The sequence below is a fragment of the Poromitra crassiceps genome, assembly GCF_964638095.1.
Source record: "Poromitra crassiceps genome assembly, chromosome: 26".
NCBI lineage: Eukaryota > Metazoa > Chordata > Actinopteri > Beryciformes > Melamphaidae > Poromitra > Poromitra crassiceps.
Window position 1 is genome coordinate 7,676,119 of NC_139640.1, and position 14,087 is coordinate 7,690,205.

Sequence of the window (14,087 nt, forward strand, 5' to 3'; positions counted from 1 at the left end):
GTGGAGTGCGGCCCGGGCGCGTCAAATTACGTAAACTTGTTGGGCGTGGTTATTCGCTACCTCCGTCTGGCGCTCGCCTTGTGCATGATTTTTTTTCTAACAGCGCGAGCAGCGCACGGCTTCTCTCCAAACATGTCCGCTTTCAAGCCACTGAACCCTGAACACTGAGCTGTGTTTTCCCCACATTTCTTGACTCATGTGGTAGGCTATAAACTTTGATTTGCAACTGTTCGTTTTTAGTCATTTCACCAAGTAAATGTGTTGTGTTGAGAGCATGATTTGAGAGAGATTAAAAGCATCACAGAGTAGTAGGCTATCAGGGCTGAGAAGTAAAAACGGCTTTCAGTAAAAACAAGTTTGGTGAGTCCTTCATGTGCTGATGTGGGGTCGTTTGAGAGTGAAAGCACACTCAGTACTGCACATAATAGCGTTTCATTGCGACTTTTCCACGGGCTGTACTCACTATTAACCATTGTACAATACATGCTGATCACTTTCTGAGTATAATGGCATCAACCCCAGCGCGGGGTCTCAACGGAGAATCGCGGGGCCCCACCCCCAACGAGCTTGCTCGAGTATAATTCAGCCTTAAGTCTCTAGGCAGACTCTTCTCTTCGGTGGTTCTTCATGGTGGAAGAAGTTACCAAACCCCTTTCAATTCATAGAGCCCCTCTCAATCTTTAAGAAAAGGCTAAAGACCCAGGGGGCCAGTTGCACAAAGCACCTTAAGTTTAGATTTTCTTTTTATAGTCCGAGTTAAGGTGTCCATAAAATAGAATCGGCTTCACAAAACACCCTTAAATCTTGTGCTTACGTTTTCCTTAAAATATGAAGACTTAAGGGTGTTTTGTGCAACCGATTTTATTTGATGGACACCTTAACTCGGACTCTAAGGAAAATCTGAACTTAAGGTGCTGTAACGGCAAATTTAAATCTCTTCCATTCTGTTGTTTACATTTTACGGATCAATAAAAACCAGACATTTTCTCGTTCTTGGACATTTATTTGATTCAGTTCAGTGGAGAGTTCTCTTTTTCCGTGACAAGTGCTTTGTGCAACCAGCCCCCCAGCTCCTTAGTGAAAACCTTCTCACGTAACGACTGCGTCATCAAAAAAAGAACGTAGTTTTATGGCACTTTCACTTTCTCGACGAGATCCTCGCTTGTGTTGCGTTAAAATCTCATGTGTACGTCGCTTTGGAGAAAAATGTCCCTTCTTATTGTCACATAGAGACACTCCGCATGTCTGGGAATGCCCATAGAGGCTCCAGGAACGCCCACAATAGACACTGGGTTAGCTGGCTCAGCCTGGCTGGGGGCGTGGTCAGGGTGGGGTAAATTCCCCCATTCTATCTATTCAGCAAAGTTAGAATTTAGCTGATAGCCCAGCCCAGGCAGACACGATCGGGGGATTTAACCACCGCAGTAAACGCACATCTGAGCAGACGTCTTGTGTTCTGCTCTAGAACCCCCAAACATGTAGTTTAGAGCCGCAGCACCGTCTTTTGGTGAGTCAGCCCATGAAATAATATCGGCGGTTTTACCCCACTCGCGCGCCAGCCGTTTAACATTTTGTGGGCGTTCCCAGACATGTGGACTGTCTCTATCGTACCAGCTTCCAATCAGATGGTACAGGAAAAAGATGCACAATATTGACTCGAGCAGCAACTTTTCGAACCTTTCTTTTGATATACCGTTTTGCTGCATCGACAACATTTTTCCCATAAAGGTTTAACGGCTATATCCTTATGGAACCAAACACATTGTAGGATCTGTAGGATCCATCTAAAAAGCGCCAATAGACTTTCACATTGATCGACACACCCATTAAGAAGATTATACCTGGCGGCTTGATTTGATCCAAAATGATGAATACATGCACGGTGTACATGGCAATGCAATTTCCCCCTGGATGGAATTCTCTGATGTCTGTGTTCTATCTTCTGAGGTGAGGGAAATGCTGACTCGTTAGAGCGTGAAGCGGGGTAACGGCATAATAGCATCCTTGTCCGTCGAAATGAGTCTGTCATCGCCGCAGCCTTTGCCACCCTACAGGGCCTATCTCTAACAACCTGAGCGGAGAACTTTGTTATGTTCGTCGCCATCTCCGTATCACTTCGTATGCACTCCCAGGGATGCTGGCGTTGTTTGCTCCCAGGGTGCAGATTTCCGGGTATTGCGTTTTGTAAGGATTATGTTAAGCTAATTTAGTTTATGTATCGTGTCACTAAAAAGTAGCACTGCGAAAAGGTTAATTTATAATTGGAACGTGTCCTAATGGAAATGCGGGACGTCAGGAAAAGATAAATTACACAGTTTCACGTGCAAGTTCTCTCCCAATTACGTGTATCCTGATCTAATTTACTGAGAATGTATGAATTTTCTTTTTACAACAATAGTGATTTAATTTGTTGATAAAAAGAGAGTGCTAGTACTTAGTAAGCTCTGCAGAACCACATGCTTGTGGAAGAGGGAAATTATTTCAGGACGTGCACGGCGACCACGCTCTCATTCCCCCAGCAGCACGAGCCCCACAGGGTGCTAATGAAATATCTATGTTCATCCTAATGTCTTTTTCCAGCCCCCTGGCCCTGTCCAACACGACACGTGTCAACATGTGACTTCACACATCCACGCTACGATGGCTGCCCCAGAAATGACAGCGGCTCAAAATGAATTGCTTTTCGCTAAGATGTTGCCAGGGGATTGCAACTGTTGCATTATTAATAATGCTCATCAGAACTGCTGTTTTTGCCTCTTTTTTTTTTTTTTTTTACCGTTACGATTATAATTGACTCACTTCCCCCATGTAACACAATTGCAGAAAAAAAACGGAATAACGTTTTTTTTTGTATTCTTCCGGATGAACATGCTTATTCAAGATTCAAGATTCAATAGTTTATTGCCATATCAATTAAAATTGATTGGAATTTGTCTTGGCATATGCTCAAACAGACAAAACAATCACAGTGACAGACTATGAAAGACATGTAAAATCAAAAACATATAGACGGTTTTCACCAGAGCGCAACCCCACAGCACTTCCTTTTTCTCAGCATTTGGCAAACTGCAGAAATATTCACTCAACATCGTTACTTTTGTTTTCGCTGCTCAGCTGTATAGATGGTTTTCACAGAATGGTCAGTCCTGCACTTGAATGTTTTTTTTTTCTTTTATGTCCATAGCAAACACTGCAACAGAAAGTGAGCGGGGGTTCAATTTAGAATGTTTTTGTTGTCAAGTTAAAACCGTCTATAACAAGCTTTTAATTTCTATAATTTATTATTTACAATTTATTGTGATGCAGGGCGTCCGGGTAGTGCAGCGGGCGAGTCCATGAGGGTCACAGGTTTGAGCCCCCCGTGCTACCTCCGGCTTAGTCGGGCGTCCATACAGCCACAGGCACAATTGGCCAGGTCTGCAGGTGGGAAGCCGGATTAAGGGTATGTGCCCTGGTCGCTGTACTAGTTCCTCCTCTGGTCGGTCGGGGGGCACCTGTTTGGAAGGGAGGGCGACTGGGAGGAATGGCGTTATCCTCCCACGCGCTACAGTACGTCCTGCCGCTGAAACTCCTCGCTGTCAGGTGAAAAGAAGCTGCTGGCGACTACTCATGTATCGGAGGAAGCATGGTGCTAGTCTACAACTCTCCCCCAGATCAGCAGAGGGGGTGGAGCAACGACCGGGACAGCAGGGGGAATTGGCCAAGTACAATTGGGGAGAAAATATGAGAGAAAAATTTGAGCCTTTTTCTTTTAATGTAGGTATCATTTCTTCAAGATGGCTTTGACTGGCTTTTGTTTCAACTATTTCCAAAACAATAACACAATGTGTCAATGTGTAAAAGGATTTGCCAGCAGAAAAGTGACTCCACCACCTGAGCTGTATAGAGACAGTATGGGAATGCCCATACAGGCTCTAGGAACGCCCACAATAGACGCTGGGTTAGCTGGCTCAGCCTTGCTGGGGGCGTGGTCAGGGTGGGGTAAAAACCCCCGTTCTATCCATTCAGCAAAGTTAGAATTTAGCTGATAGCCCGGCCCAGGCAGACACGATCGGGGGATTTAACCACCGCAGTAAACGCACATCTGAGCAGACGTCTTGTGTTCTGCTCTAGAACCCCCAAACCTGTAGTTTAGAGCCGCAGCACCGTCTTTTGGTGAGTCAGCCCATGAGATATATCGGCGGTTTTACCCCACTCGCGCGCCAGCCGTTTAACATTTTGTGGGCGTTCCCAGACATGCGGACTGTCTATGACGAGACGTGGCCTCAACCTATGTTTCAGATTGTATTTATTACACAGACCCTGCTTCACCTTACTTGATTCTCCTGTGTTCAAATGGTTCAAAGCTGGGAGTCCCTCCCTTCAATCTATAATATATATATATATATATATACCGTAAATTCCGGACTATAAGCCGCACCTGCAAAGTTGACTGTTTTTTACATATATAAGCCGCACCGGACTATAAGCCGCGGGTGTTTTAATGGTATTTTTTTTTTTTTTTTTTAATTGTGTTTTAATGTTTAATTACCATATGTAAGGGTTCATGCACAGAGGGGATTGTCGGGAAAGAGATGGCTGTTTGAGGAAGCTCCCATTTATTAACATTTCAACAAAACAACATAACACAACACCACCTGTGTTTCTTTTTTACAGTGCACACAGTGTCATACAGTGTCATACAGTGTGGTGAAAAGAGGGCAAGAGAGGAAATTAAAACAGAAGTGGATTTATAGTTAGAAAGAGTGCTAAAGAAGAGAGAATTCCGTTTTTTTTCTTTTTTTTTCTGAAAAAATCCATAGATAAGCCGCACCGTTATATAAGCCGCAGGGGCCAAAAAAGCCCAAAAAACGGGAAAAAACGCGGCTTATAGTCCGGAATTTACGGTATATAGTATCTCTTTCATCAGCTGCTGCATCCTCATCCAGACCTTTGATGTGAGGAGAAAGCAACCAGACGATGTACTGAAAACATGAGGTTCCATCCTGGCAGACTCATTGAAAGTCCATAACTTTATGATTGCTGTCTCTTAAAAAAGGACCTGATGGCCATCGACCTGGAGCCGTACCGTTTCTGTGGCGTCAACATGACCGGCTTCCGCATCCTGAACGTGGAGAACCCCCAGGTCGCGACCATTATCGAGAAGTGGTCCACGGAGAGGCAGATACCACCCAAACCAGACTCTGGCCTCCTGGAGGGGATCATGACGGTATGTTTCATTACGTCTCTTTTTGTCCCAAACCTTGAAAACCTTTCACTTGTCAGTTATACAGTAAAGAAGGCTAAGGGGGCACGGTGGTGCAGTGGTTAGCGCTGTCGATTCACAGCGAGAAGGTCCCGAGTTCGATTCCCGCCCGGGACGCTGTGGGGCACCGAGGGTGTGTTCCCCATCCCCGTGTCCTCAGTGCCTACGGCCCAGGTGGGCTCGTCAAAAGGGCCTTTCCGTGTGGAGTTTGCATGTTCTCCCCGTGCACCCATGGCGTTGAACCCACCGCAAAAAATAAAGATAAAAAACAAGGCTAGGTCTAACCTAGCATAATGGCCAGCGCGATAAAGAGTTCACGAGCCTGTTGTAGCAGGCAGAGCTTTGTTAACGTGGAGGGCTCTTTGTGATGTTCAAATACTGTAGAGACATTGTGACATCACCAGTGACATAATTATTGACCAAAATCCTCTTATGACATCACTGATGTTGTCATAGGCACTGATGATGTCATAGACATTGTGCCATCATTGTGATGTCATCAGTGAGTGATGTCATCAGTGATTACATGCATATATCTCTCAACAGAAAATTAGACGCAAATTAGACTGGACAAAGCCATATAGGGCCCGCTTGGGCTGGCCAAAAAAGTATACAGTAAGGGCCTCTATAACTGTAAAAGGATTTCCACATTTCCAAAATAGATGCTGCGTTAAATTCTTGAGTCAGTATTGAAAAAACACGTTTTTATCCTCAACAACATGAATATTGTTCAAGAAAAATAGCTTGTAACTTTGATATCGGTAATGTTTTCGCCCCGTTTGTCACCACAAAACTTTTGTAGAAAGGTTGGTCCGTCATGGGCCAAGGAAGAACCCATTTACTTTCCACACCCACTAGCCAACATGGGGCGTGGTAATGGGCGTGGCCAATCACAAAAAGGTGCCTCACTGCCAACCAGATTCACGTATTACCACAAAACTTCTCTACCAAGTGCCCTCGAGTTCATCATGTACTTTATTTTTAAGCAATCATTGTGTACGAGTACGTGTTGTATTTTTTTTCCAACAGTGAATGTCTCATTTTTAAATCAAAGTAAAGTATTATGCACTTTATGAGGTACTCCTCCCGTGTGTACGCAAACAGCACACCCGTACTCGGCTGTGAGTCACATGTAGAGAGAACTGAGAGGTTCAACTACAGTTTGACTGGTCAAGCATGGTTAAGATGCATGATTTAAGTCACTTTGAATTGAGCATGACCGTTGGTACGCACCACAGTGTCTGGACTTTACTGCGTGGGTGAAGACTGCCTCGTCGATCAGAGAGGTCAGAGCAGAATGACAAGGCTTGTTCAAACTAACCAGCCCAGCCCGCACGTACGCTATAGTCTCGGCTCCCAGACGATTGGAGACGATCTCCTTCTACAAATCGTCTGGGAAACTTCTTGGCATAAAATTGTAGTTTGAACGGCCGCTAACGAACCTACGACGCCCCTTTGTCACGTTACCTGTAAATGACGCTCTGCACCCATTAACCTCTGTAGTGGAACAACCTGGAGATAAAGCCAATCACTTTGTAACACGGAGAGAACTTTTTAAAACATTGAAAATAGCTCCCCCCGTGCAAATTACATTGTTTGATTCCGTTTGATCCGTTTACATGCACATGACTTCTGCATGTCTGTCACCACCCCTTCGAATCGAAGGGTCGCCCCCTATTGGTTCTGCAATACCGTTTTGGTTTTTTTACAAAAAAAAATGTCCACCCAGTTTTAACAAGTTCTCACTCTCTAGTTGAGCAAAGTGGATAGAGACTGAGAACTGAGTCTAAGTATGTAGATAGCAGCTCAGTACAACAGTCGTTTGCAGAAGAGATCTCAGAAAGGCACAACCATGCAGCTGATGGGGCTACAGCAGGGATACTCAACTTGCTTTGCCCGGGCGCCACTTTCGTGAAATGATAGAAGGCGAGGGGCCAGTTAATAAACAAACTATATACATTTTTCTGTAGCGGATTGTAGGTTTTTGCGGTGTCAGCCGGAGTTTAGTCTGACAATGTTGTGCACACCGGATAGTTAGTTAGGTTAAGTTAGTTAGGTTAAGTACATACAAGTACCTGGGTAGCGAGCAGATGGCGGTATTTGACAATTTAGCAGCTAAATCATAGATTATTGAAAGATATTCCATATTCCAGACTGAAATGCTATAACAGAAGTAGAGTATTGGCCAGAATGAAATGAACATTTGGACACTTATTCAGCAGGTATCTTGCATGTTGCGTTCAGGTGCACTGTAAAAAAAAAAAAAAAAAAAAAAAATCTTCAATTCCGTCGCGGGCCACACAGGGGGCGCCCGCGGGCTGCATGTGGCCCGCGGGCCGCAAGTTGAGTATCACTGGGCTACAGCAACAGAGAGCTGTGCTCCTGTCAGCACAAGGAGGTGAAGCCACAGTAGGCAAAGGATCGCCAAAACGATGAAAAACAGCCTGGTCTGACCAATCCCAGGGTCAGAATGTGTCCTAACAGTATGAATCATGGAGCTACCCTGCCTGGTGTCAACAGTACTGTATATAGATGTAGGCTGCTGCTGCTGCTGCTTGGTTTGGTGAAGGTTTTCTTGGTGCACATTCGGAGCATGGGAGGAGATGGTTCCAGGAAAAGGACGCGACTGGTTTTACTCCTTCAGCGTGCAGCTTCAGTCCAGATCTCCTCCGCCCAGTCGAGCTCCCTGGAGATGATGGTGGAAGGAGATGCTCACTCACACCACGAATAGGCCACCGATAAATCTGCAGGAACTTTGTGAAACTCTCAAGTCAGCACAAACAAACATCCCCTGTGGAGGAAAAGGCTTTGAGCCTTTTTCATTGCTCCCATGCCTCAAAAGAATTCCAGAGGCAACAGAGTTTCTGTACAGTAGCTGATTAAATGGATACTGACTTGACTGTGCTGTGCGTTAGTGCATCATGTTAATGATAAAAACACATCAGAATACAATTTATCTTGTGAGCAGCAGCGCTGGCACAAATTGGCAGTATTGCAAAAAAGAATGATCATTCTAGTAATCAAAATCATCGTGGAAATAAGCCTGCGGCGCCCATTTTTGCCATAATGCCAGATAAGAATCACTTATTGGTATATACACGTTAATACATTTTGATCTTGTTTATTTAGCGTATTAAAGGGAGCTCATGCATGAATCCCTTCAAAAGAATCGTAAATCCGATAATGCAAATCCCATCCTTGAATTGCCAAATAAAGAATTCCTTTAAGCTCTAATGTAATAAGAATGTGGCAAAAGCAACTTTATTTGTGAGGGAATGACATTAATTACTACGATAACTATTTGTAGAAGATGTGCGTTCGGGTTGCACAGTGCTAGATTCCCTGCCTACCAAACACGAAGGTCGCAGGTCCGAGCCCCATCCGGCTTGGTCGGGTCGTCCATACAGTCACGATTGGGCCGTCTGCGTGTGGGAAGCCGGATTAAAGGGTATGTGTCCTGGTCGCTGCACTAGCGCCTCCTTCTGGTCGGTTTGGGGGGCACCTGTTCAGGGGGGAGGGGAACTGGGGGGAATAGCGTGCTCCTCCTCCAACGTGCTACGGTCCTGCCGGTGAAGCACCTCGCTGTCAGGTGACAAGCAGCGCGGCTGGCGACTTTACATGTGTTGGAGGAAGCATGTTGCTACTTTACAACTCTCCCCAGATCGGCAGGGGGGAATTGACCAAGTGCAATTAGGTGGAAAATGTGGAGGAAAAAAATTTTTATTAAAGGGGGGAATGAAGAATGAAATGAATGTGTGGACGATGTTTTCTTTCGTCGGAATTCAATCGGATCTGATCTGTATTCAGATTTGGCAGAGGTGGCGCCCCCCGAAGGCTTATGTGTGTCCACGTCCATCAGTTGAAGTAATGTTCACCCCTTATTCCAGACAGATGCAGCTCTGACCTACGACGCGGTCCACATCGTGTCCGTCTCCTACCAGCACGCCCCGCAGATGACGGTCAACTCGCTGCAGTGCCACCGCCACAAACCCTGGAGGTTCGGAGGCCGCTTCATGAGCTTCATCAAAGAGGTGATCATGACACCTTTTTGACCTCACGTGTTGCTGTTTAACCCTGTAAGACCGGCTGTTGCAGAATTACAACATTTTTATTTGATCTAAGAAAAGGTATAAATGTTTGTTTTTTGTGTCCCCCCCCGCCTCATAAACATAGTCATTGGGTCCTATTGTTCAGTCTAACGATGCTATTGGATAGGACATTTGTATATAAGTCCCGCCCACAAGGTCATGATGTATCACAACTTCCAGAACTTGGCTGAGAATTAACCACCCTTTGTTTCATTGGACTGAATTTATCAATTCTAAGTTAGTAAAATGCCTTTTATTTATTTTTTGTGATCAGTAAAATGACTAGAACATGTACATATGTTGTTATTGTGAAATACATTCCCCAAATATTACATTATATATAATATAAATATTATATTAATATTATTATTTCCATAAAACCTTACAAAAACATAGTTTTTTCGCAAACACTTCATTATCATCTCCAAAGGCCTTCCTACAACACCATCTGAAACGTTTAAAAAAAATTATTTTATGTTTGACTATGTCTGGGTTCTACAGGGTTAAATAGAAGCACATTGACTGAGCGGTATAAACGACAGTACGAGGGGAGTGTAGTCGTTTGAGACCAAGATATTTACCCAGCAAATCAATCATAATCCATATGCAGCGCAAACAAAGCCTTGATAGACACATCAAAGCAGTGTTGTTGGCATCTTTATAAATTCCCTCTATTCATAACCTATTTTCCGGATGGCGCATCATAACTGTAACCTTTTGAAAGCACACAAGTTGTGTAATCAGCTGTTATTTCATTCAACATGAGAGTGCGACAGAATAGACAAACCAGGCTGTGGAAGATGGCAGAAAGATTAGCGGTGCGCCGCGGAGATGCTACTATTTGTATTTGTGTCTCAATTTGCTCCACTAACAAACTTGTTTGTGTTTTGTCTTTGTTGTGGTTCAGGCCCGAAATGTTAAAAATGCCAGAAATCCCTGCTTTGTTTTCCCCCTTGTAATCATCGCTGAGATAATAAAGTATTCACCTCATGGTTTTTAGAATAACCTACCGATAAACGATGAAATAAAATGAAAAAGCTTTTTAAAGCTAATTTTTACAAAACAACCAGGCTTTTATAAACACAGGCGGCAACGCTCCTTCCTGGTGCATTGATCAGAATCAGAATCAGAATCAGAATCAGAATCAGAATCAGAATCACTTTTATTGCCACAGTATGCAAGTTACATACGAGGAATTTGTCTTAGTGTCTGTATGCAGCGTAGCGGTCACATCAATATACAGAGATAAGAAGTAGGAAGATAACTAAAGACAATCACAAGTGCAATCAAATCGAGTAAATATATACAATATGTACATGAGTGGTGAAGTGTTCTGTGGATGATAAATATGAATTTACGTTGGATTTACATGAGATTTACAGGCTAAGTTAAATAGGCATTAATGTGCAGGGAATTTACATCAATTTACCAGATTTGATGAATTTGATGAGTCAATTCTAAACGGAAAGAAATGCCCGAGCTAACATTAGCTGTTTAAAAGCTGTTCAATTAACACCGTGGTTATCTGCTCAGCCTCATCTCAGTGGAAACTCCATTGGAAGTTTGTACTGATGATAGCATCTTATCTCCTTCTCCCCAAACGGTTGAAGTGAATGTGATCTGGGCTGGTCAGATTTCCAAAAGGAGCATCAAACGATCCGCAAGCAATTGAAGTTGAGTCCAAAGAGCCTAGTGACCTTCTCATCTCCTAGATGTATCTCAGTGATACATCCTGGTGTGCAACTTCACACACACAGCCTGCTCGGCTGTGCTGCTCTCTCTCACTGCCCCCAGCCTGCTGTTTGGGAGATGCAAGGACGTCTCAAGCACAGACACGTTGAGATTTGTTTTTCTCTTCTTGTTCTTCTCCTTCTTCTTCATCTTCGTCTTCTTCTCAGAAGTTATTTTCAGTTCAAACATCCAATGAAATAGCATATTTATTGATTGAAATATTTCCTGTTGGAACAGGATGTTTGAGTAGGATATGACATAGCGAGGGGTCATTCAAGAATAGAAATCCGGGAGATATCAGTCCGGGAGAGAAAATCCGTTTTATTGCTTGGGAGGAGCAGGGGTGTGATTGTTAAAGATATTCTATCCACCTTATTTTTGAATACACTGTAAAAAAATAATTGTGGGAACAAGGTCCGGTTTAACGTGACTCATTGTTGCAGCTTGCCATTTCCTTTGTTATACTCGGCTGCAGACCCGAATTATAAACCGGAAACTGGAGGACGTTATAAACGTTATAAATATAGTCACGTTATAAACAACTAACCAACGCCGGGGGTCCATATGGAAACAGTGTTACTCGAAATGGTTCAAAGTGAAATCAATTTGGTCATTCAGTGGCGTTTTACTGCCATGTAAAGTAACTATTATGCTAGCCGCTAGCATTAGCCACAGTAGCCGACTACCCACAATGCATTACGTTATCCCAGCACCCGAACGACACGGCTGTAGAGCAGAATGGCTCTGCTGTAAAATCCTCATTTTTGTCAAGTTAAAAGAGTGTAAAAATTACACCGGAAGCGGAAGAAGCACCCATCAGGCATCATGGCAGCTAGAAATAAGGTGGATAAGATCAAGTGTTTTCTAGGAGGTACAAGTCATGCGTGTTCATTTCATGGGGACTTTTAACTATGCACGTTTTCTCATGAGGACTATAATGTTTGAAATAAATATGAATCACATTTTTACAAATTCATAATAATGCATAATATACAACATAATTATTATCCATGCCTTGCTGAATGCCGTATTCCGATTCCGGATCATCCCAACTACAGATCACCAGTGTATCAGACGTCTCAATTACCACGAGCTTGAGAAGGAGTAGTGACTCTGTGTGTGTGTGTGTGTGTGTGTGTGTGTGTGTGTGTGTGTGTGTGTGTGTGTGTGTGTGTGTGTGTGTGTGTGTGTGTGTGTGTGCGTGCGTGCGTGCGTGTGTGTGTGCGCGTGTGTGTGTGCGTGTGTAGGTGTGTGCGTGTGTGCGTGCGTGTGCGTGCTGTGAGGGGGGGGGGTATCAGAGAACGGTAATAGGGGGCAGTGATGTGGTTTCCCCCCTCGTGGGGAATCAAGCAAAGGAGATGGCTGTTAATTAACTCCGTGGGTCTGTGGGGAAAATGCGTTGGAGGCGTTCAGATGTAAAATGTAATTAAAAAACGGAAATGCGGCCCTGTGCAGTTTGTGTTTGTACTTTTGCTATGTGGGTGTGAGTGGTGTAATGTAACTGAGTATAAATACTTAAGTACTGTACTTAAGTATTTTTTTTGAGTATCTGTACTTTACTTGAGTATTTATATTTCTGTCAACTTTCATTTTTACTCCACTACATTTCTCAAATAAAATGGATACTTTTACTCGGGGTTCCTCTGCCTTTCCGACATGCTGCCACTCCGAACGTTAACTTCCATTATTCGGACTGGCGGTCGTTCACCTTAGAAGCCGCAATGCCGACCTTAGGTTTAGGCGTGGGGGTGGGAGAGGTTAGGTTTTGGGTTAGGGTCTGGGGGAGGTTAGGTTTAGGCATGGGGGGAGGTTAGGTTTGGCGTGGGGGCTGGGAGAGGTTAGTGAAAAACGGGGAATATAGACCCCCTTTCTGAGTGCCGATATTTCGGAGTGGCAGAACGTCGGAGTGGCAGCACGTCGGAGTGGCAGCATGTAACCCTTTTACTCCACTACATTTCCCCCAAGCATCTTAGTTACAAAGTAAAATCAGAAGAAATTGCGTAGCCTGCAAGCGATCAGGTTTGGCAAATCAGTGCTCCTAGTTTTCAAGTTACGTTAATCACGATCCACGCGCCATTCCATTTGGTGGCTGTAATGCAACATAACGTTGTTTGCCAGCGGCTATAAAAGTCAAGAAGAAGAAATAGACTTCCACTCAAGCCCAGGCATGTCTTTTGCTTGATTTTTTTTGCAGCATTTACTTGTATTTTTTACTTTCAATACTTAAGTACATTTAATATCAGAAAATTACTTTTGATACTTAAGTACAGAAAATATCAAGTACTTTAAGACTTTTACTCAAGTAATATTCTAATGAGTGACTTTGACTTTTACCAAAGTCTTTTTCTGGGAAGATATCTTTACTTTTACTCAAGTATGGTTTTCGAGTACTTTATACACCACTGAGTTTACACTCGCTGAAAGATAGAGGGTGTTATTGGGTATGTGTGTGTGGTCTGGTAGCTGTGTGTGTGTGTGCGCGACTTGTCGACAGGCGCCACTTGTATGTCGGGGTTTATTTGTTCATTCATAGTATAATACTCTATGAATGTGTTTTGAATATGGGTTTCATAGGTGTCTTATGTTTCAGTCCCACTGGGATGGTTTGACGGGGAGACTGTCCTTCAACAAGTCTTCTGGTCTGCGTACAGACTTCGACCTGGACATCATCAGTCTGAAGGAGGAGGGACTGGAAAAGGTATCGTGTTTAAAGTGCTATTATTGTCTGAACTAACGATACATGTTGGGCTTTATCCAGCAGCGTTTGCTGGCATCCACCATCGGCCGTCTGCAGTGGCAGCATATTTTCACTCGATAGAACTCAATAGGCATGTTGTAAGACAGTACAATTCTCCATATGGTTAGTTGCCAGAAAAGGAGCAACCGACACCAGCGTCTTTCTGAAAAGTTCAAATATTCTCAGCTGGAAGCGCTGGGAGTCGGGCGCACAAAAAACGCCGGAGCGCTCTGAAAATAGACCAAATCACCGTGACGTCACCATGTAAACAAATTTACTTCCGGGT

At 43.8% G+C, this 14,087-nt stretch overlaps 1 protein-coding gene across 2 annotated transcripts in view; it reads left to right on the forward strand.

The window, feature by feature from the left end:
• LOC310798667 (glutamate receptor ionotropic, kainate 3-like) overlaps positions 1-14,087 on the forward strand; it is a gene marked incomplete at both ends in the record, with an annotated part of 191,329 nt that overhangs the window by 121,815 nt on the left and 55,427 nt on the right. For both annotated transcript variants that reach the window (XM_083661220.1, XM_083661221.1), the window contains 3 exons: positions 5,039-5,209; positions 9,133-9,276; positions 13,655-13,762. In XM_083661220.1, the coding sequence (XP_083517346.1) occupies positions 5,039-5,209; positions 9,133-9,276; positions 13,655-13,762 (423 nt within the window). The remainder of the gene's footprint in view (positions 1-5,038; positions 5,210-9,132; positions 9,277-13,654; positions 13,763-14,087) is intronic.